This window comes from Tachysurus vachellii, chromosome 7 (assembly GCF_030014155.1).
Source record: "Tachysurus vachellii isolate PV-2020 chromosome 7, HZAU_Pvac_v1, whole genome shotgun sequence".
Classification (NCBI taxonomy): domain Eukaryota; kingdom Metazoa; phylum Chordata; class Actinopteri; order Siluriformes; family Bagridae; genus Tachysurus; species Tachysurus vachellii.
In genome coordinates this window covers 30530388-30554834 of record NC_083466.1, presented here as the reverse complement: position 1 = coordinate 30554834, position 24447 = coordinate 30530388, and the positions used below count along the sequence as shown (strand labels likewise).

The 24447-nt window shown below is 41.0% G+C and overlaps 2 protein-coding genes across 4 annotated transcripts in view; one reads left to right on the top strand and one right to left on the bottom strand.

Moving 5' to 3' along the window:
* Positions 1 to 24447, bottom strand: part of LOC132849175 (protein zyg-11 homolog) — a 93588-nt gene that overhangs the window by 41636 nt on the left and 27505 nt on the right. The gene's annotated exons all lie outside the window — the stretch shown is intronic.
* LOC132849168 (NACHT, LRR and PYD domains-containing protein 12-like) overlaps positions 1 to 24447 on the top strand; it is a 43557-nt gene that overhangs the window by 10515 nt on the left and 8595 nt on the right. Inside the window, exons 2-8 of one of the 2 annotated variants that reach the window (XM_060875407.1) lie at positions 4204 to 4320; positions 4437 to 4553; positions 4670 to 4786; positions 4903 to 5019; positions 7664 to 9586; positions 13341 to 13535; positions 22692 to 22865. In XM_060875407.1, the coding sequence (XP_060731390.1) occupies positions 4253 to 4320; positions 4437 to 4553; positions 4670 to 4786; positions 4903 to 5019; positions 7664 to 9586; positions 13341 to 13535; positions 22692 to 22865 (2711 nt within the window). In that variant the 5' untranslated portion in view covers positions 4204 to 4252. Of the gene's footprint in view, positions 1 to 4203; positions 4321 to 4436; positions 4554 to 4669; positions 4787 to 4902; positions 5020 to 6933; positions 7100 to 7663; positions 9587 to 13340; positions 13536 to 22691; positions 22866 to 24447 lie in introns of those variants that run through there. The other variant, XM_060875409.1, reaches the window with a different exon arrangement.

The window sequence follows — 24447 nt, the reverse complement described above, 5'->3', positions numbered from 1 at the left end:
TCCAAATTACTTCGCTTGAAACCAGAGCGGGTTTGTTTGCATAGTAAACACAAAGGGTTCGATCCGTGAAGGACAAATAAAAATTCATCTGTCCACTTTTCTTCAAAATTTCTATGCTCAACTTGTATGACTCGCACCTTTCTTTTTTTAGCAGGCGCGAACTCTCCACAGCCTCCGTCTCCTTCTTCCTCTCAGGTTGCGGATGACGCATGCTCCCCATCAGTTACCGCTTTTGTCACTGTCACATTGCTTTGTTGCTGTTCATTTTGTGCGCGGGATTGTTTGATGATAAATCGATCCATTTTTTAGTCCGTGTGTGTTCAGTAAACACAAGTTGTTAACTAGCATGAAACACAAACTAGTTTCTGACAGGCCGCCAAAAACTGGCTATTGCACAGAACCAGTGAGTCAGTGACAAGTCAAATAATATATATACTGTAAATATATATTATTATTTGTAATAGAGCACATTCATTTTTCTATGCTTCCCTGATTGTTTTTCATGTTATTTAAATGCAAAATAAATTTTAACCACATGATCATATCATCGTATTATTTACTGCCATGCGAGCCGCATATTAAAACTTAACTGAACTTAATTGCTACAATTTCTGTTTTCTTTACATTAATTTTGCTTAATTTTCTTCATCACTTTTCTCTTCACTTGTTTTTGCCTTTTTTGTCAGTCTTTCCTCACTAACATCTGCCGTTGTAGTCGCACAAGTTAAAATTTTTTACCGGATCCAAAGCTCAAAACCGGGATAGATTACGAATCCGAAAATTACGGATCCGCAGATGGTCGGCACCTCACGCAGCCCCTTTGTGACTCTCCATAGGAAATGAATGACTTCCGGTTTATCGGCCGTCGTTTGTCGTGTACAGTGGAAAGGCGACTTTAACCAAGTGAGACGTGGGAAGCTGAGGCAGGGGAAACAGAGCACACGTGGTTGTTGTATCTCAAAAAATTGCTCGTATCTCAAGGCAAAAATTTGGTCGAATCACAGCTCGTATCTCAAAAAATTCGCATGTCAAAGCACTCGTATCTCAAGGTATCACTATGTACTGTACATACAGCTTAAGAGACTTTGAACAATCTTTATGTTTTCAAAGTTCTGACTTTTATTGTATGTTTATATGCTTATTGGTGCATGCATTTATGACAGTGTTACTCACATAAGAACATAGAGTACGAAGTAAAAACACTTACCTTGGAGTTTGTTCCACACATCGCTGTGTCTGTTAAAAGCTGAAAGCGCAGATAACAGTATAGATAACAGTATAGATAACAGTTTAGTGAGTGTGACTAATGTGATTAGGTTTGCTGTATTGATCTTACCTTGGCTTGACTATGTGACCTTAGAATGACCACCTATTATTTTAATATTATAAAAACGGAAACAGCACAAACGGAGCACAAACAAACGAGACAGTTTTTATTGCATGTGGAGCATGTGGGAGGGCTGATGACGTCATTGGTTATAATAAAATGTTTAATATTATATAAACCAAAACAGCACAAACAAAACTTGTAGCGGCACAAACGGAGCACAAACAAATGAAACCGTTTTTGTTGAATTTGGAGCAGGTGGGGGCTGAGTGACCTTAGAATGACCACCTAATAAAATGTTTAATATTTAATAAACCGAAACAGCACAAACGAAAGTTTTACCAGCACAAACGGAGCACAAACGAACGAGACTATTTTTGTTGAATTTGGAGCATGTGGGGGGGCTGATGACATCATCGGCCAGTAATTCAGTGTTTAAGATTTAAAGGTGCCCTTCGACACAAAACCGGTTTTACTTGTATTTTTTGATGTGTTAGGTCCATATGTGTTTGTGTTGTGTCGTGAATTTGAAAACGAACTGTTACCTCCCCGGTCAGTTCTAGCCACTTAAAAGAAATAAGGGGAGAAATCAGGTCAATTGGAAAAGCTGGTCACTCTGACGTCAGAGTGATTGAGCTCATTACTATTCATGAGCTCTCCCACTTGAGACCGTGCCCCCAGAATTCATGTAGCTCAGTGAGTTTCCTATACAGCAAGGATGGCTGAACGTCAACGGTCTTGTGGATAGACCGTTGGATAGAAGTTCAACAATGCACATGTTGCCCAAGAACCCAGAGTTGAGGGTGAAATGGCTTCAGTTCATTTTTGGAACAATGCCACAAAAGGATCATTCGAATTTAGTTCTCTGTTCAACGCATTTTGAAGAGAGAGACTTTGTCAACTTTGGGGAGTACAGCAAAGGCTTCACGAAACGTTTGCGATTGAAGCCTGGTGCAGTACCATCGCAGCATTCTACGGCCAGTGCCCAGCCCATAAGTAAAACAATTAACTCAAGGAAATGCTATGTTATACAGGTTTAATGCACTCGCTAGCCTAGCAGGTTTTATGTTCATTTGGACAATGCTAGCACTCGCTAGCCAAGCTAAGTTCATCCCATAAAGCTAAAATTAGTTGATAACAGCTGTTGCCAAGCTGTCATGTTATGGACGAAACCGACGCAAAGCATATTTTTGAGAATGATATTATGAAATTTCCCCGGGCGTCGCAGCATAAATGGCTGCCCACTGCTCCGGGTGTGTGTTCACAGAGTGTGTGTGTGTGTGTGTGTGTTCAGTGCTGTGTGAGCGCACTTTGGATGGGTTAAATGCAGAGAATGAATTCTGAGTATGGGCCACCGTACTTAGCCATATGTCACGTCACTTTATAAAATAAAAAAAGTTTCGAACTTATAGCGCTGGGTGAATGAATAGTCATGCTCTCACATCCTAGCGGTTTGCCAATCGGAGCCAAGCAGCATAGCTCATTTAAATATTCATGACAACTGGTGCAAATCGAGCTGAGTCTTCCTGCAGGCTTTCTATACCACTCTAGAATGGCTTGAAACAAGGGAACCAAGGCATTATTTCCACAAAAAAACGTCCAGACATTACCACAAAAGTAATGAAATACGTGTGGCAGGGCATCTTTAATAAACCGAAACAGAACAAACAAAACTTTTACCAGCACAAACGGAACACAAACAAACGAGACTATTTTGGGTAAATTTGGAGCAGGTGGGGGAGCTGAGTGACCTAGATTTACCTATAATAATTCTTTTAATATCTAAAAAACCAAAGCAGCACAAACGAGCAAAGACGAAGCACAAACGAATGAGACTATTTTGCTGACGTTTTGCGTTGGGTGGGGGGCCAACTTCACGCTGGTGTGTGTCTGTTGTCCTTTTTGTCTGTGCTCTTATAGAATACTGGTTGAGGGCTGGTGACGATGTAATGATAATTACTTGCCTGGGGCTGCTTGTTTTGAGCCCTGGGGAAACTTATGGCACTTGGGTGTATGATTCTACATCTTTGTGGCATTCTTAACATAGGTGTTTGCACAGTATTCACAACTGTACACAGCCTTCCCTTCCACTTTGGCTGAGGTGAAATGTATCCACACATGAGATGATGTGTGTGGCATTGTTCTGTAGATGATTAGAAAGAAAGCTAGTAAAAACTCTTATGGGATGCAATGCACATTTATATAAATAAATTAACAACTGTAATATTCTGGAATGGTAAAAATGTTTTACAATTGATGCAAATTAATTAGAAGAAAGCTAGATGAATAAATACTCCTTAATCAGCATGCTTGCTCAAACAAACTATAAGCTAGAACACTGTATACAGTATGTTGTTCTACATTCTGCTAGGCAGTTTTCTGTTATCATATAGAATTACTGTACCACCCAAAAGTTTGGACACATTACTATTGTTAATGTTTTTGAATGAAGGCTTTTTTAAATAAATAAATGAATGAATGAATAATTAAATAAATAAATAATATTGTGAAATATTATTACAATTCAAAATAATGTTTTTCTATTTTCAAAGTAATGTTTTATCTAATTTAATGCTTATGATCTAAAGCTTTTAAAATGTTTGTAGAAATGTATTTGGTTATGTGAACAATACTGTATAGTAATTCTGAATTGTTTGCTTTTTACAGACTGACCACACACACAAACATATACACATAAACATGTGCAAAAAAAAATTAAACTACAGCAACAACGACCAAATGTGTACATTGTGAGTTCTGCACGAGAATAAAAGACAAAATCAATATCCAAGTTAATGTTATCATTTCATGGGTACCAGTAAGTAAAATAAAGTGTGTATATAAATGACTAAAGGACTGTGTATAATGTTGTACAGTGAACTCCAGAGAAAGAGATCAGAATCACCAACACACAGCTGTATCTCCATGAAGAGTGATCAGTCTATGGCTCCTCCTCTGGGGCTTAAAGGTGGAGACTCATCTCTTCTACACAGGTAACGTCTCCTCACTGTTAATGTCACTGCTAAAGTCACACTTAAAGGGAAATATACTGTAAGTAAAATAAAGTGTGTATATAAATGACTAAAGGACTGTGTATAATGTTGTACAGTAAACCCAAGAGAAAGAGATCAGAATCACCAACACACAGCTGTATCTCCATGAAGAGTGATCAGTCTATGACATATCCTCCTGTGTTTAAAGATGGAGACTCATCACTTGGACACAGGTAACGTCTCCTCACTGTTAATGTCACTGCTAAAGTCACACTTAAAGGGAAATATACTGTAAGTAAAATAAAGTGTGTATATAAATGACTAAAGGACTGTGTATAATGTTGTACAGTAAACCCAAGAGAAAGAGATCAGAATCACCAACACACAGCTGTATCTCCATGAAGAGTGATCAGTCTATGACATATCCTCCTGTGTTTAAAGATGGAGACTCATCACTTGGACACAGGTAACGTCTCCTCACTGTTAATGTCACTGCTAAAGTCACACTTAAAGGGAAATATACTGTAAGTAAAATAAAGTGTGTATATAAATGACTAAAGGACTGTGTATAATGTTGTACAGTGAACTCCAGAGAAAGAGATCAGAATCACCAACACACAGCTGTATCTCCATGAAGAGTGATCAGTCTATGGCTCCTCCTCTGGGGCTTAAAGGTGGAGACTCATCTCTTCTACACAGGTAACGTCTCCTCACTGTTAATGTCACTGCTAAAGTCACACTTAAAGGGAAGTTTAACTACATAAACAGGGGACAAAATGAATACTGAAACACAGTAATGGAGAGACTATTGTGTGTCCAAATACTTTTTGTATTATTTAATCATTTATTTGAAAATGTGTTCGGGAAAAGTGTGTTTGTGGTGTGTTTAACGGTGCGGTACACGATGTTTTGAAAGCCAATGTTGACATATGAAATCACCAAAACAAACACGCCCCTAACCCAAATGGGTGTCACCCCTGTTTTGATAGCTCCGCCCACACATACAACCCCAAATCAGAAAAAGTTGGGACAGTATGGAAAACACAAATAAAAAAAGAAAGTAGTGATTTCTATATTTAGACAATACATTATTTAATGTGTTCATGATTTTTATTGTTTTTTGTTGTTTTTTTTTTTTCAAAAAAATGAAATTCCTATTTTGGTTCTTGCAACACATTTCAAAAAAGTTGGAACAGTAAAGCATTTAGCACTTTGTAATGTTGCCATTCCTTTTCACAACACTTAATAGACATTTAGGGACTGAAGACACCAAGTGATGAAGTGTTTCAGGTGTAATTTTGTCCCATTCTTGCTGCAAACAAGTCTTAAGGTGGGCAACAGTACTGGGTCTTCGTTGTCACATTTTGCACTTCAAAATGCGCCACACATTCTCTATTGGAGACAGGTCGGGACTGCAGGCTGGCCAGTCAAGTACCTGTATCCTCTTCCTCCACAGCCAGGACTTTATAATGTGTGCAGAATGTGGTTTTGCATTATCTTGTTGAAATATGCATAGACATCCCTGGGAAAAATGTCTTCTTGAAGGCAGCATATTGTGCTCCAAACACTTTATGTACTTTTCAGCATTAATGGTGCCATCACAGAAGTGCAAGTTACCTTTGCCAAGGGCACTGACACAACCCCATACCATGACAGACCCTGGCTTTTGGACTTGTTGCTGGTAACAGTCTGGATGATGATCCTTTTCTTCTTTGGCCCGGAGCACACGGCATCCATTTCTCCTCAAAAATACCTGAAATACTGATTCATCTGACCACAGTACACGTTTCCACTGTGTGATGGTCCATCCCCGTCGGTGCTTCTAGACACTGTTAACATAGGGCTTCCTTTTGGCACAGTACAGTATTAACTGGCATTTGCAGATGTAACTACGAATTGTGGTACTTGACAAAAGTTTGCCAAAGTAGTCCTGAGCCCATGTGGTGATCGCTTATAGATGAATGACGATTCTTGATGCAGTGCCGCCTGAGGGATCAGAGATTACGGTTGTTCAGCTTAGGCTTGCGCCCTTGTCCTTTACGCACTGAAATTCCTATACATTCCTTGAATCTTTTAAATATGTTATGCACTGTTGGAGGTGAAATAAGCAAATGTCTTCCTATCTTTCTTTGAGGAACATTGTTTTTAAACATTTTAATAATTGTCTCACATATTTGTTGGCAAACTGGTGATCCTCGGCCCATCTTTGCTCCTAAAGGACTAGACCTTTCTTGGATGCTGCTTTTGTACCAAATCATAATTACAATCACCTGTTGACATCAGCTGTTTCAAATCACATCATTATTTAACCAATTTACCTGATTACTAGCCCTAAATTGCTCCTGTCCCAACCTTTTTTGGAATGTGTTGCAGGTCTGAATGACAGGAAAGGATGTATATTTACAAATGAAATTAAGCTGACCAGACAAAACATGAAATATTTTGTGTTCGTATTGTCTGCAATGAAATACAAGTCAAAGTAAATTTAGAAATCACTACTTTCTTTTTTTATTTGTGTTTTCCATACTGTCCTAACCTTTTCTGATTTGGGGTTGTACATACGTAACCTAGGCAACTATTATGGTGGAACCTGCTGGGGCGGCTGGCCGAGGGGATATTTTTATCAGTAAATGAACATAATGAGTAATACTATGGTAATACAGATGTGTTTTTGTAGTACTGTGTGTTGTATCGTGAAAGGTTTAGCTCCGTTCAGTTCTCTACAGCGCTGGAAAGCTGATCCTATATTAACACGGGTCCTGCTGCTTCCTGCCTTATCGTAAGCCTTTTTTCGCTTAATGTTTTTATCCGCCATGTCAATGTTTCAATCGCTTTCTTCTAATGTCACACATGCACACTGAACACTCTCTCCGCCGCATATTGACAAGACACGCCTCTTTATGCTCATTGGCTACATGATTGTTTTGTTTGTCGGCCCGACTCAGTTTTCTGAAGCATTTCTCAAACAACGTGCACCCCATCTTTAATATAAATAGCACTTGGTTTGACATGTTGTTTTGTAATACAGTGAAATGCATATGTGAGTGTGGTAGTTTTGGGGTTGCTGTATGTTCAGTACAGTCAAACCACTGCTTAGCATTATTGAGCTAATGACAGGAAACAAAGTCATAAGAATCATCTAGAGTTTGAATGTAAAAGTGTTAGTCTAGACAAATAGCATCTGTCTTTACATTTACATTACATTTATGGCATGTGGGGGACACCTTTATTCCCAGTGACTTACATGTACCTCAGTTATAAATCTGAGCAATTGAGGGTTAATGGCCTTATTTATTAAGTCTAATAAATGAACCCTGTGTCTTCCTGCTTCTCCATATCACAGGTACGACCCAGAATCTGCTGGTGGAAATGAATTCCAGAAAAAGTTCAAATTAAATCTGATGAAGAAGTTTCAGTGTTTGAATGGAGTGATAATAAACCTGGGAACCCAAACACTCCTGAATGAGATCTACACAGAGCTCTACATCACAGAGGGAGACAGTGGAGAAGTCAATAATGAACATGAGGTGAGACAGATCGAGGCAGCATCCAGGAGAAGAACAACAGAGGAAACACCAATCAAATGCAATGACATCTTTAAGCCTTTATCTGAACAAGACAAACCCATCAGAACTGTGCTGACAAAGGGAGTTGCTGGTATCGGAAAAACAGTCTCTGTGCAGAAGTTCATTCTGGACTGGGCTGAAGGGAAAGCAAATCAGGACGTCCACTTCATATTTCCACTTCCTTTCAGAGAGCTGAACTTGATGAAGGACCAGACACTGAGTCTGATGGAGTTCCTTCATGTCTTTTTTAAGGAAACAAAAGAAACAGAAATGTCCAGTTTGGAAAAGGTTCTGTTCATTTTTGACGGATTGGACGAGTGTCGTGTTCCTCTAGATTTCCAGAACACAGTGAGAGTGTGTGATGTAACTGAATCAGCATCAGTGCCTGTGCTGCTGATAAACCTGATCAAAGGGAATCTGCTTCCCTCTGCTCTCATCTGGATCACCTCCAGACCTGCAGCAGCTGATCAAATCCCCTCTGAGTGTGTGGATCGAGTCACAGAGATACGAGGGTTTAGTGACCCACAGAAGGAGGAGTACTTCAGGAAGAGGATCAGTGATCAGAGCCTGGCCAATAACATCATCACACACCTGAAGTCATTAAGAAGCCTCTACATCATGTGTCACATCCCAGTCTTCTGCTGGATTACAGCCACTGTTCTAGAGAGAATGTTGGGTGAAGCAGAGAGTGGAGAGATCCCCAAGACTCTGACTCAAATGTACACACACTTCCTCATCATTCAGATAAACATCATAAGAGAAAAATACCCAAAGAAGCAGGAGAGTGATGAAGAAATGCTTCTTAAACTGGGACAACTGGCTTTTCAGCAGCTGATGAAAGGGAACCTGATCTTCTATGATGAAGACCTGAGAGAGTGTGGTATTGATGTGAGAGAAGCAGCAGTGTACTCAGGTGTGTGTACTCAGATCTTCAGAGAGGAGTTTGGGCTTCACCAGAGTAAAGTGTATTGCTTTGTTCATCTGAGCATTCAGGAGCATCTCGCAGCTCTGTATGCGCACCTGACCTTCATGAAGGAGAAGAGAAATGTTCTTAAACAAATTCAGGATTCTAACAGGAGGATGGAAGAAAATACAATCTCAGGTGTACACAACAGTGCTGTAGATCAGACTTTACAAAGACAGTCTGGACGTCTGGGCCTGAACCTCATGATGGGGATGAAAAATTTTATTATACCGGATCATATTTCTAACTTGTGTATGGGAGCAAATACAATCTCAGATGTACACAACAGTGCTGTATATCAGGCTTTAGAAAGTCAGACTGGACATCTGGATCTTTTCCTTCGCTTTCTTTTGGGTCTCTCAATGGAGTCCAACCAGAAACTCTTACATGTTTTAGTAACACAGACAGGAAGTAACCTCCAGGGCATAAAGTATACAGTTCAGTACATTAAGATGAAGATAAGTGAAGATCATCTTTCAGAGAAATCTATCAATCTGTTCCACTCTCTGAATGAACTGGGTGATGATTCTCTAGTGGAGGAAATCCAACACTACCTGAAATCTGGAAAACAAAGTGAACTTTCTTCTTCACAGCTTTCTGCTCTGGTGTTTGTGATACTGACATCAGCACAGGAGCTGGATGAGTTTGACCTGAGTAAATATTTCAGTACAGATAAGATAACAGAAGATGTTGTTCTGAAGATGATGCCTGTGATTACAGCATCCAGTAAAGCAATGTAAGTAAATGTGAATATAACTGTTCTACTGTTACAGTGTTAGAGAGAAACTGAACACACTCTAATATGGACTTTGGGATGTTCTGACCTGAAGGTGATACAGAGTGGAGTTAATGTAAATAGATAAATTAGGGAATAAAAACTGCATTAATAAATAAATGATACTGAAGGGCAGCTATTAAACATGTAGAAGCAGGTGATTACATTTGAGAGAGTTTTGAAGTTTTGTAGTTATGATTTATCTTAATATCTTAAAATAATGATGAAGTTAATGCTGGTTTTATGTTGGATGTTTGATGTATATTAAACACACCTGTGTACCAGACATAAAAAACCATGTTTACTGCAGTCATGAAAAATTCTAATCCCCAAAAAGTTTTTCTTCATTATTAAATTTTATTTGTGAGGTGGAAATGGTCTTTTATAGAAAACTGACTCTGTAAAGTTTTATACTCTTTAGAGGAAACATTTTTATAATAATAACAATAATACTACTACTACTACTACTACTACTACTACTACTACTACTACTAATAATAATAATAATAATAATAATTATTATTATTATTATTATTATTATTATTATTATTAGATAGAGAGAATTAGACCCTAGAGGCAGGAGGAAGGATCAAGGGGAAAGGGGATAAGGGGAACCTTTGAGAATTTTGAGAGAGTTGGAGGAAAACCAAGAGTTTTTCATTTAAGCAATTGGTGAGACAGTGCGTGGAAGAGCAGAGTCAAGTTTTATGGACATATAAAATATACTGCACAAAATTATAAACACAACATTTTTGTTTTTGACCCATTTTTCATGAGCTGAACGCAAAGATTTAATACTTTTTCTATGTAAACAAAAGGCCAATTTCTCTCAAATATTGTTCACAAATCTGTCTAAATCTGTGTTAGTGAGCACTTCTCCTTTTGGGAGATCGCCGATCCAGAGCATCCCAAACATGCTCAATGGGTGACATGTCCGGTAAGTATTAGGGTTGCACCGATCCGATATTTTGGATTGGTATTGATGCCGATCCAAGCATTTTGAGTGGATCGGGTATCGGTGGTGTGTGACCGATCCATATCCGATACCCGTGGTCATGGGTATCACACTTTTCAGAGCTTTGCCAGTCGAATCCATTCTGCTTGAGGAATGCCCTAATAAATTAAACTCCATTCCGCGTTTTACCTACAGCATTGACCACGCTCCTGTTTCCTGAAATCCATGGGCGTCGGAACCATTATGTGTGTGGGACAGGACACGCCCACTTTTTATTTACTTCCGACGCCCATGCCCATGGTGGTTGAATAATGTCAATTAACTAACTATTGCTTGAACCTATAAGAAAAATACACTTATATATTAAATTACATTAATAAACATAATAAATTTTATGGGAAATTACAGCCCATCCAGTCTTTTATCTCTCTAAGGCATTGTTAACTTGGACACTTTAGCTATTTCATCTGATTTTGATTAGATACATAACTGTGTCATCAGCATAGCAGTGGAAACTAATCCCATGTCTTCTAACAATGTTCCCTAATGGAAGCATGTATATCGAGAAATATGATATGTGAGCATTTGCCCACTTAAGTTGGATACGAAGACGAACTGCAGTCAGACCCCGATGAGGACAACAAGCATGCAGATGAGCTTCTCTGAGATGGTTTCTGACAGTTTGTGCAGAGATTCTTTGGTTATGCAAACCGATTGATGCCGCAGCTGTCCGGGGGTCTGGTCTCAGAGTATCTTGGAAGTGAAGATGCTGGATGTGGAGGTCCTGGGCTGGTGTGGTTATATGTGGTCTGCGGTTGTGAGGTCGGTCGGATTTACTGCCAAATTCTCTGAAACGCCTTTGGAGACGGCTTATGGTAGTGAAATGATCATTCATTTCACAGGCAACAGCTCTGGTGGACAATCCTGCAGTCAGCATGCCAATTGCAGGCTCCCTCAAAACTTGTGACATCTGTGGCATTGTGTTGTGTAATAAAAACTGCACATGTGACCTTTTATTGTGACCAGCCTAAGACACACCTATGTAATAATAATGGTGTCTAATCTGGATAGTGATATGACACCTGTGAGGTGGATGGATTTTCTCGGCAAATGAGAAGTGCTCACTAACACAGATTTAGACAGATTTGTAAACAATATTTGAGAGAAATTGGCCTTTTGTGTACATAGAAAAAGCCTTAGATCTGCTTATGAAAAATGGGACAAAAACAAAAGTGTTGCATTTATAATTTTGTTCAGTGTATATACCAAGTTTCCTAAAAATGTGACCTAGAGGGAGAGGATAGATTAAGAACAGAAGGGGACAAAGGACAGAACCGTGAGGGACACCGCTACTGACAGTGGAGTTTTTTTAGTTTTTTTTAGTAACAGTCAGAAAGCTATGAGGTGAACCAAGACTGAGGTGTACCATTAAGGTTTAATAAAATAATGTATGAAACGGTGTCAAAGGCTGCACTCAGCAGCCATCAGGAGATCATTAGTGACCATCAGTTAGTTTGGTTAGTGATCATTAGTTTCCATACTGTGTTTAGTACAGAAATAAACTGAAGGGATTCTAATAGATTATTGTCACTAATTTGAGCATGAACCTGTGTGTTAACGCTCATGTCAAAAAGTGTTCATTTAGCTGAAAAGTGCTCCCTTTAATGTTAATCTATAACACTACATAATAAGATTTAAGCTAATGTAAGTCTGATTTTTAAACAAAATTCTCTATAGTTACTTTCTGTCAGATTATAACCAAGTGGCTCATGTTGTGGAAGCGTTGAGAGAATCACAGACAAGAGTAAAAAGGTTCACAATTTACTTGTACTGCTGTGCAACAGTACCCAATGCTCCTCATGAAGCATGAGAGAGGAAGGACCCTGATCATAGTTACACTGAGTTTTTATAAACATGATTCAAACACAGAAATTGAAGAAAGGAAAACATTGTCAATCACTGGCTACATTACAACACGTGATCATGTCCTGATCAGTAGAACATTACCAAGATCTGATTCTGAGCCTTCAGTCTCACCATCTGTCTCCAGCTTATTTTGATCCTCTAATATTTTACACAAACAACCTCTGGTAACAATTTCTAGTCACAAACAACTTCTAGTCACGTACAGAGAAGGTCAGTAGAACAGTGAAAGCTAATACCATGTTTATGAATAATTGTACCAAGAGTATTGTTCTGTTATACTTAAATAATACCTTAAAGTAATGGAGAACAGATTTACTAGTAATTCATTCATTCATTCATTCATCTTCTACCGCTTATCCGAACTACCTCGGGTCACGGGGAGCCTGTGCCTATCTCAGGCGTCATTGGGCATCAAGGCAGGATACACCCTGGACGGAGTAGATTTACTAGTAATAATATGTTAAAAGTGTTGTTTAAAGTGAATTTGTTCCTATAATGATTAGTCCAGTATTGATTGTTTAAGGTCACATCACTTCTGGAATTTCTGGCCATAATGTGAGATCTTTGTCTTTTTCAGTACAGGACAATCCCATATTATACAGTACAGGGGAAACCCTACACTAGATACTAGTTAGTTAGCTGTAGTTAAACACTAACTTTACCCACTTTAATGTCCTCAACATGTAGATGTCGACTGCAGTGTCACTTTAACCAAATTGTCTAACTGGTGTTTGTACTTTCAGTATTTATAAAAATGAGAAGGTTCAGTGAAAGCTTTGAGGACGTGTTTGATCATTTGTGTGAGTTCATTATGTTTTATTTTATTTCCTTTAGTATCAGCTGTGATTCACTTGGAGTAAAAAGTTGGTCATCTCTGGTCTCAGCGCTCAGATCAGAAACCTCCAATCTGAGAGAACTTCATCTGAATGTGAAAAAACTGGATCTGACCTGGAATAATCGAGAAGACTCAGGAGTGAATATTCTCTCTGCTGGACTGGAGAATCCTCACTGTAAAGTGGAGACACTGACGTAAGATCATCTCTCTGAGAGTCACAATAACTCACTAAAAGCAGCAGTTATATACAGTGTTGTTTTTCACCTGAAATGTTCTGTAACACTACAACATTCAGAACAAATAGATTAGTCATTAAGTGATAATGAGTTTTCTACAGAAAACAGAAATAAGAGAACATTTATAAGAGTCATTATTTTTAATGCCAGCAAAACTTTTGCAGCTCAAATAAACTTAATATCAACTAGATTTGTAAAGTTCGTCGAGACAAACTTTGATGTTGGCTTTGACGGTGCAAGTATTCGCAAAGGCCGGTGCTTTTTGGAGGCGAGTGGACATAAGGGTCAGTGTTACTTTTGCAGGCAAGTGGACAGAAAGATTGTGAAAGCTACTGGACCGCTAGGGTGCCAATACCTTTGGAGGCGGGCGGACATAAGCATGTGACGTGATCCGAATACCCATGAGGCAGTTCCCCTCATTGTGCTGAGTGTTTTGATATGTCACATGTCCATGTTGTGCAAATTTTTGATTTCGCTTATTTTGGGGGCGGGGCTACACGTGACATCACGTGACGTGACCAAAATACACGTGAGGCAGCTCCCCTCATTGTGCTGAGTGTTTTGATATGTCACATGTGCATGTTGTGCTAATTTTTTATTTTCACGTGACGACACGTGACGACACGTGACGTGACCATAACACACGTGAGGCACTTCCCCTCATTGGGCTGAGTGTTTTGATATATGACATGTCCATGTTGTGCTAATTTTTGATTTCGCTTATTTTGGGGGCGGGGCTACACGTGACGTCACGTGACGTGACCAAAATACACGTGGGGCAGTTCCCCTCATTGTGCTGAGTGTTTTGATATGTCACATGTCCATGTTGTGCACATTTTTGATTTCGCTTATTTTGGGGGCGGGGCTATACACGTGACGTCACGTGACGTGACCATAACACACGTGAGGCACTTCCCCTCATTGGGCTGAGTGTTTTGATATATGACATGTCCATGTTGTGCAAATTTTTTATTTCGCTTATTTTGGGGGCGGGGCTACACGTGGCGTCACGTGACGTCACCAAGATACACGTGGGGCAGTTCCCCTCATTGTGCTGAGTGTTTTGATATGTCACATGTCCATGTTGTGCAAATTTTTGATTTCGCTTATTCTGGGGGCGGGGCTATACACGTGACGTCACGTGACGTGACCATAACACACGTGAGGCACTTCCCCTCATTGGGCTGAGTGTTTTGATATATGACATGTCCATGTTGTGCAAATTTTTTATTTCGCTTATTTTGGGGGCGGGGCTACACGTGGCGTCACGTGACGTCACCAAGATACACGTGGGGCAGTTCCCCTCATTGTGCTGAGTGTTTTGATATGTCACATGTCCATGTTGTGCAAATTTTTGATTTCGCTTATTCTGGGGGCGGGGCTACACGTGACGTCACGTGACGTCACCAGTATACCCGGTGGGGTGCCAATACTTTTGGCAAAAAGTGGCTACTGAGGGTTTGGACATTTCATGTCAATACTGCAGTCATTATGGGATTCTACTTATTATTATACTGCATAGAACACAGGAGAGAAGCCGTGCCTGAGCTCTGCGCACGCTGCGTGTGTGAAAGCTTAGAGGAATTTTAGGAATTCCCCATTCAAGTCTATGGGACGTTCCATCGTCGACTACGGGAAAACCGAAAGTTCCGTCGGAACGCCGAGTCCGGAACTTTGTCCGGAGTAACGTCTTAAAGAACCTGTCCGAGTTTGGTGTAAATCGCTCGAGAACTTGCCGAGTTATAAACCTCCAAAGTTTATAATGGAAGTGGATACGAAAAAAGGCCACTTTGAGCTTCCATACCGGGAATGCCGGAATTCCGATCGCTTAGAAAAGTAATAGCAACAAACTTCAGACCAGGGTCTACGACATATCCGAACTTGGTGCATGTGGCTCGAAAGCCCTAGGACGAGTTACTCTTGATAAATTTGTGGCTAAGAAGAATAATAATAACTAGATTTGTAAAGTTCGTCAAGACAAACTTTGATGTTGGCTTTGACGGTGCAAGTATTCGCAAAGGCTGGTGCTGTTTTGGAGGTGAGTGGACATAAGGGTCAGTGTTACTTTTGGAGGCAAGTGGACAGAAAGATTGTGAAAGCTACTGGACCGCTAGGGTGCCAATACTTTTGGAGGCGAGCGGACATAAGCATGTGACGCGATCCGAATACCCATGAGGCAGTTCCCCTCATTGTGCTGAGTGTTTTGATATGTCACATGTCCATGTTGTGCTAATTTTTTATTTTCACGTGACAACACGTGACGACACGTGACGTGACGTGACCATAACACACGTGAGGCACTTCCCCTCATTGGGCTGAGTGTTTTGATATATGACATGTCCATGTTGTGCTAATTTTTGATTTTGCTTATTTTGGGGGCGGGGCCAGACGTGACGTCACGTGACGTGACCAAAATACACGTGGGGCAGTTCCCCTCATTGTGCTGAGTGTTTTGATATGTCACATGTCCATGTTGTGCAAATTTTTGATTTCGCTTATTTTGGGGGCGGGGCTACACGTGACGTCACGTGACGTGACCAAAATACACGTGAGGCAGCTCCCCTTATTGTGCTGAGTGTTTTGATATGTCACATGTCCATGTTGTGCTAATTTTTATTTTCACGTGACGACACGTGACGACACGTGACGTGACGTGACCATAACACACGTGAGGCACTTCCCCTCATTGGGCATGTCCATATTGTGCTCATTTTTGATTTCGCTTATTCTGGGGGCGGGGCTACACGTGACGTCACGTGACGTGACCAAAATACACGTGGGGCAGTTCCCCTCATTGTGCTGAGTGTTTTGATATGTCACATGTCCATGTTGTGCAAATTTTTGATTTCGCTTATTTTGGGGGTGGGGCTATACACGTGACGTCACGTGACGTGACCAAAATACACGTGAGGCACTTCCCCTCATTGGGCTGAGTGTTTTGATATATGACATGTCCATATTGTGCTCATTTTTGATTTCGCTTATTCTGGGGGCGGGGCTACACGTGACGTCACGTGATGTCACCAGTATACCCGGTGGGGTGCCAATACTTTTGGCAAAAAGTGGCTACTGAGGGTTTGGACATTTCATGTCAATACTGCAGTCATTATGGGATTCTACTTATTATTATACTGCATAGAACACAGGAGAGAAGCCGTGCCTGAGCTCTGCGCACGCTGCGTGTGTGAAAGCTTAGAGGAATTTTAGGAATTCCCCATTCAAGTCTATGGGACGTTCCATCGTCGACTACGGGAAAACCGAAAGTTCCGTCGGAACGCCGAGTCCGGAACTTTGTCCGGAGTTACGTCCTAAAGAACCTGTCAGAGTTTGGTGTAAATCGCTCGAAAACTTGCCGAGTTATAAACCTCCAAAGTTTATAATGGAAGTGGATACGAAAAAAGGCCACTTTGAGCTTCCATACCGGGAATGCCGGAATTCCGATCGCTTAGAAAAGTAATAGCAACAAACTTCAGACCAGGGTCTACGACATATCCGAACTTGGTGCATGTGGCTCGAAAGCCCTAGGACGAGTTACTCTTGATAAATTTGTGGCTAAGAAGAATAATAATAACTAGATTTGTAAAGTTCGTCAAGACGAACTTTGATGTTGGCTTTGACGGTGCAAGTATTCGCAAAGGCTGGTGCTGTTTTGCAGGTGAGTGGACATAAGGGTCAGTGTTACTTTTGGAGGCAAGTGGACAGAAAGATTGTGAAAGCTACTGGACCGCTAGGGTGCCAATACTTTTGGAGGCGAGCAGACATAAGCATGTGACGTGATCCAAATACCCATGAGGCAGTTCCCCTCATTGTGCTGAGTGTTTTGATATGTCACATGTCCATGTTGTGCTAATTTTTTATTTTCACGTGACGACACGTGACGACACGTGACGTGACGTGACCATAACACACGTGAGGCATTTCCCCTCATTGGGCTGAGTGTTTTGATATATGACATGTCCATGTTGTGCTAATTTTTGATTTAGCTTATTTTGGGGGCGGGGCTACACGTGACGTCACGTGACGTGACCAAAATACACGTGAGGCAGCTCCCCTCATTGTGCTGAGTGTTTTGATATGTCACATGTCCATGTTGTGCTAATGTTTTATTTTCACGTGACGACACGTGACGACACGTGACGTGACGTGACCATAACACACGTGAGGCACTTCCCCTCATTGTGCTGAGTGTTTTGATATGTCACATGTCCATGTTGTGTAAATTTTTGATTTCGCTTATTTTGGGGGCGGGGCTACACGTGACGTCACGTGACGTGACCAAAATACACGTGAGGCAGCTCCCCTCATTGTGCTGAGTGTTTTGATATGTCACATGTCCATGTTGTGCTAATTTTTTATTTTCACGTGACGTCACGTGACGACACGTGACGTGACGTGACCATAACACACGTGAGGCACTTCCCCTGATTGGGCTGAGTGTTTTGATATATGACATGTCCATGTTGTGCTAATTTTTGATTTCGCCTATTTTGGGGGCGGGGCTACACGTGACGTCACGTGACGTGACCAAAATACACGTGGGGCAGTTCCCCTCATTGTGCTGAGTGTTTTGATATGTCACATGTCCATGTTGTGCAAATTTTTGATTTCGCTTATTTTGGGGGCGGGGCTATACACGTGACACGTGACGTGACCAAAATACACGTGAGGCACTTCCCCTCATTGGGCTGAGTGTTTTGATATGTCACATGTCCATGTTGTGCTAATTTTTTATTTTCACGTGACGACAAGTGACGACACGTGACGTGACGTGACCATAACACACGTGAGGCACTTCCCCTCATTGGGCTGAGTGTTTTGATATATGACATGTCTATGTTGTGCTAATTTTTGATTTCGCTTATTTTGGGGGCGGGGCTACACGTGACGTCACGTGACGTGACCAAAATACCCGTGAGGCAGTTCCCCTCATTGTGCTGAGTGTTTTGATATGTCACATGTCCATGTTGTGCAAATTTTTTATTTCGCTTATTTTGGGGGCGGGGCTACGCGTGACGTCACGTGACCTGACCAAAATACACGTGAGGCAGTTCCCCTCATTGTGCTGAGTGTTTTGATATGTCACATGTCCATGTTGTGCTAATTTTTTATTTTCACGTGACAACACGTGACGTGACGTGACCAAAACACACGTGAGGCACTTCCCCTCATTGGGCTGAGTGTTTTGATTTTTGATTTCGCTTATTTTGGGGGCGGGGCTATACATGTGACGTCACGTGACGTGACCAAAATACACGTGAGGCACTTCCCCTCATTGGGCTGAGTGTTTTGATATGTCACATGTCCATGTTGTGCAAATTTTTATTTCGCTTATTTTGGGGGCGGGGCTATACACGTGACGTCATGTGACGTGACCAAAATACACGTGAGGCACTTCCCCTGATTGGGCTGGGTGTTTTGATATATGACATGTCCATATTGTGCTCATTTTTGATTTCGCTTACTCTGGGGGCGGGGCTACACGTGACGTCACCAGTATACCCGGTGTGGTGCCAATACTTTTGTCAAAAAGTGGCTACTGAGGGTTTGGACATTTCATGTCAATACTGCAGTCATTATGGGATTCTACTTATTATTATACTGCATAGAACACAGGAGAGAAGCCGTGCCTGAGCTCTGCGCACGCTGCGTGTGTGAAAGCTTAGAGGAATTTTAGGAATTCCCCATTCAAGTCTATGGGACGTTCCATCGTCGACTACGGGAAAACCGAAAGTTCCGTCGGAACGCCGAGTCCGGAACTTTGTCCGGAGTAACGTCCTAAAGAACCTATCCGAGTTTGGTGTAAATCGCTCGAAAACTTGCCGAGTTATAAACCTCCAAAGTTTATAATGGAAGCGGATACGAAAAAAGGCCACTTTGAGCTTCCGTACCGGGAATGCCGGAATTCCGATCGCTTAGAAAAGTAATAGCAACAAACTTCAGACCAGGGTCTACGACATATCCGAATTTGGTGCATGTGGCTCGAAAGCCCTAGGACGAGTTACTCTTGATAAATTTGTGGCTAAGAAGAAAATATAATAATAATAATAATAATAATAATAATAATAATAATAATAATAATACGCTTATAAAGGAAAACAGAATGTTGGCTTCTACAAAGCCAACATAATAATAATAATAATAATAATAATAATAATAATAATAATAATAATAATACGCTTATAAAGGAAAACAGAATGTTGGCTTCTACAAAGCCAACATAATAATAATAATAATAATAATAATAATAATAATAATAATAATAATAATAATAATAATAATAATAAGCTTATAAAGGAAATCAGAATGTTGGCTTCTACAAAGCCAACATAATAATAATAATAATAATAATAAGCTTATAACGGATTTCAGAATGTTGGCTTCTATAAAGCCAACATAATAATTGTAAATAATATAATAAACTAATATCACTGGTGCAGCTCCAGGGTCCTGGTCCCACCCATGTGGAGTCCTGGCCCACCTCCATAAACTCTGTTATAATGTTAGAATTATTAATAAACCCCAGTTGTCACTCACTAGTAGCTGCTGCTTTAAGAAGCTTCATTGAGTGACGTTGCTCAGTAACATTTCTGTGTGGTGTTTAGTCGTGTAACAGTCTAGTTTAATAAAGAGTTTATCTGAAATCTCAGCTAAAACAATATTTGTGATTTCTCAGTTATTTTAAAACAATAATTTATCTAATATCATTAGTTAGATTTTCCTTCATGATTTAACATCATAGCCTGAAATGTTTAAATAAAAATATCCTGTGTTTGAACTGATAGACTTTAAATGTTATGTTCACTATGTTAAGTGTCCATACATGCTAATGTCATATTGATTGGTGAAGCTGCTCGTGTGTGTGTGTGTGTGTGTTAGTTACATAAACATCTGATAAATGAACAGATCTCTTTCAGCTCATTGTCCTCTTTTTACAGTCATGTAAGTTCTTTTGAGTGACAGCTGAATTTTGAGTTTCTTCTCAAACCTGTGCCCACCCTGTTTTACCCAGGCCCACCCACTGTTCACAATTTGACAGTGTTACGTCTGTGTGGCTGTGCCTGCGTTTTGCTCCTTTTTTGTTTTCTTTCTCCCTCTCTCGCGCTGTCTCTCTTCGGGTCCCTCCACAGTTTCCCATTGGTCCGCTGAACCGTCAATCTTCCGACTTTAAAAGTGACGTCATGAGTCTCCGCACCAATCACCATCATCCCATTACTTTAAGAAAGGTCGCCGGAGGGCTGCAAGTTACCCTGAGCGTCTCATTCATCCTCGTTGTTACCCTTTGTCAAAACCGAATGTTTGAGTTGGTGTACTGTTTGTTGTACCCGTTCTTTGTTCTGTCACCATTTGTGTATATTGTTGGTGACTCTTTTCCGGTTAAAGGGAAAAGTGGACAGGTAAGAGGTCGTGCGACATACATTGTTCACAGGTAGGATAAATTATCTCTGTATTAGGCACACTAGTTTAGGAGTGAGTGCCACCCCTTGCACATCTTGTGTTTTGGCTAGTTAGAGTAGTTTAGATAGGGCGTTTTTATGCTGAAGAGTTTTGTTTCCACATTTTGATTTATTAGTCAGGTTAGAGGGTCCAACCAAATTAGTTAGTGTTGTTTTGTTTTGTTACTTTCTTTCCTTTAGCACCACTCTCATCCCTTCCCCCCATACAGGGACGCCCAGACTTCCCTCTCCCCAGACACTTCCTCCAGCTCTTCCGGGAGAATACCGAGGCGTTCCCAGGCCAGTCGAGAGACATAGTCCCTCCAGCGTGTCCTAGGTCTTCTCCCGGGGCCTCCTCCCGGTTGGACATGCCCGGAACACCTCCCCAGGGAGGCGTCCAGGAGGCATTCGGAACAGATGCCCGAGCCACCTCAGCTGACTCCACTCGATGTGGAGGAGCAGCGGCTCTACTCTGAGCTCCTCCGAGTGACCGAGCTCCTCACCCTATCTCTAAGGGAGCACCCAGCCACCCTACGGAGGAAACTCATTTCGGCCGCCTGTATCCGGGATCTTGTCCTTTCGGTCATGACCCAAAGACCATAGGTGAGGGTAGGAACTTAGATCAACTGGTAAATAGAGAGCTTCGCGCTGCGGCTCAGCTCTTTCTTCACCACAACAGACCGGTATATCGACCGCATCACTGCAGAAGATACAACGATCCGCCTGTTGATCTCCCGCACCATCCTTCCCTCACTCGTGAACAAGACCCCAAGATACTTAAACTTGTCCACTTGAGGCAGGAGCTCTCCAACAACCTGAATGGGGCAAGCCACCCTTTTCCAGCTGGGAACCATGGCCTCGGATTTGGAGGTGCTGATTCTCATCCCTGCTGCTTCACACTCAGCTGCAAACCGTCCCAGGGCACGCTGAAGGTCCTGATTTGAGGAAGCCAACAGGACAACATCATCTGCAAAAAGCAGAGACGAAATCTTGTGGTCCCCAAACCAGACTCCCTCCGGCCCCCCGACTGCGCCTAGAAATCCTGTCCATATAAATAATGAACAGGACCGGTGACAAAGGGCTGCCCTGCCGGAGTCCAACATGTGACGTGACATACGGCTAAGTATGGTGACCCATACTCAGAATTTGTTCTCTGCATTTAACCCATCCAAAGTGCTGCGGCACCCGGGGAGCAGTTGGGGGGTTCGGTGCCTTGCTCATGGGCACCTCAGTCGTGGCCGGCCCAAGACTCGAACACAACCTTAGGATTACGAGTCAGACCTTCTAACCATTAGGCCACGACTTGCCCCAGCATGCACCGGGAACAAGTCTGACTTACTGCCGGCAATGCGAACCAAACTCCTGCTCTGGTCATATAGAGACCGGACAGCCCTTAGCAGAGGTCCCCGGACCCCCCACCACAGGTCACCACGAGGGACACAGTTGAATGCCTTCTCCAGATCCACAAAGCACATTGGGAAAACTTTCATGAACCCTCCAGCAACCTGGCGAGGGTATAGAGATGGTCCAGTGTTCCACGAGTCTTTTTGAGTTTTACTTCCATATATACCCCTAGACCATAATTGGGTCGTAACAGACAGTAATGTTTTGTTCAGTGTTAATTATACTTTATATAATAAAAATCTGTTGATGAAGAGTGTGTCATTGTGTCTCTCTACAGGATGTGTAATTGTGATGTCTCAGATGAAGACTGTGCTGCTCTGACTTCAGCTCTGAGATCAAAACTCTCACACCTGAGATACCTGGATCTGTCCTGTAATTATCTAGGAGACTCAGGAGTGAAGAGTCTCTCTGCTGTACTGGAGAATCCTCACTGTAAACTGGAGACACTGAGGTAAGATCATCTCTCTGAGAGTCACATGACCTGCTCCTCAGTAAGACACATTCTCTAATAGTGAGACTGAAGCAGAAGTTTTAAGTTCATCATCAATGTCCTGAGGAGGAAGATTGTTTCTTTTCACTGCACACTGATGATTTCTCACAGACTCTGGTGTGACTGCAATGTGTCTGAAATTACTGTGAAATTTACTAAAACATTGGAACTAATCACACAAACTGGAGCTGGGACACAAACTAAATGTACTGTGTGAGCTGCAGGGTTTAAAAGCAGCACTGACATGGAAATAAATAGAACTTGGAGACTAAAATTACACAAGAGTCTCTGATCAGCTCACACTATCAGAATATATGTGACTGTGTGTGTTGGATGTACTGTAATAATTTCACTCAGAGATCAGGTGGCTGGTCACTCGGGGTTGCTTTACTGTATCTGGGAAAAACAGCACCAAAAGGTTTATCAGCATACAGTGCATCAGTGTCACAGTGGAAGTCTTAACTGAATAAACAGAAGTTCTGAGTTTACAAGCAGGACAATTAACACACTCTTCATACTCAAACACAACTAGGAGCTGACTGATAAAATAAGTAAACTTTTGTGTAGTTTATAGTTCAAACTTGGGCTTGAAAATGGTCCAAACTTAATTATTAAGACGGAGCAATCATTGATGCGACTTACCAGCAGGAAGTGCTATGAGACTCTGATTATAAAGCTTCAATGGCAAGTTTCCCAATTTATGCTGAAATTAACAAAAATATTTTTAAACTCGGTTACATAAAGAATTGATGGATTTACCCTCCATCAGGGGGCAAAAGGGCTGCAGGATGAAGGATAAAATGATCATCAAGATCATCAATTATTTTCACTGAATTATTTTTTTTTTCAGTCAATTCAGTAAAACCTGTTATAAAGAGAAGAGAAATAAAGATGTTCTCTGTATTATAATATAAGAAGATGTAAAATTCTGTTCAGTGTACAAGTGGGTCTGTTTTACACTCTAACTGTTATAATAAAATTAAATTGTAATAAGACTCCACTGTAGAAAACAATGATTCAGAGGTGAATGAACTAAACCTACACTATACATGTCAGTATTTGTACTATACATTTGTGTTGTCAAGGTTTTTGTTAGAAACAAAAGTCTATCAACATGATCCAGCTTTAGTGAGGACCACAAGAGAGTAACAATATTCCCCCAGTACTAAAAGCCCTCTCTGAAGGGGAACCTACACCTGACCTAAATGATATTAAAAACTGGACACTGCTGAGTTTGTTATTCAGAGATTATAAATTACTCTCCAAGGTTTTGGCCAACAGACTGAGTGAAGTCTTAGAACAAGTCATCCATCGTGATCAGACAGATTGTGTCCCAGGAAGATGGATTTTTATAATATTTCTGTTATCTGGGATATTTTCGATATCAGTAAGAATCTTAACCAGATTTTTGTCTAGTGTCAGTAGACCTAGAAAAGACTTTTGACACATTTATGAATGTGTTCACAGCATTTAGTTTTAGTCTTGATTTTGTTTCCATGATAAAGGTTTTGTACAGTGATGTTGAACGTATACTGAAAGTTAA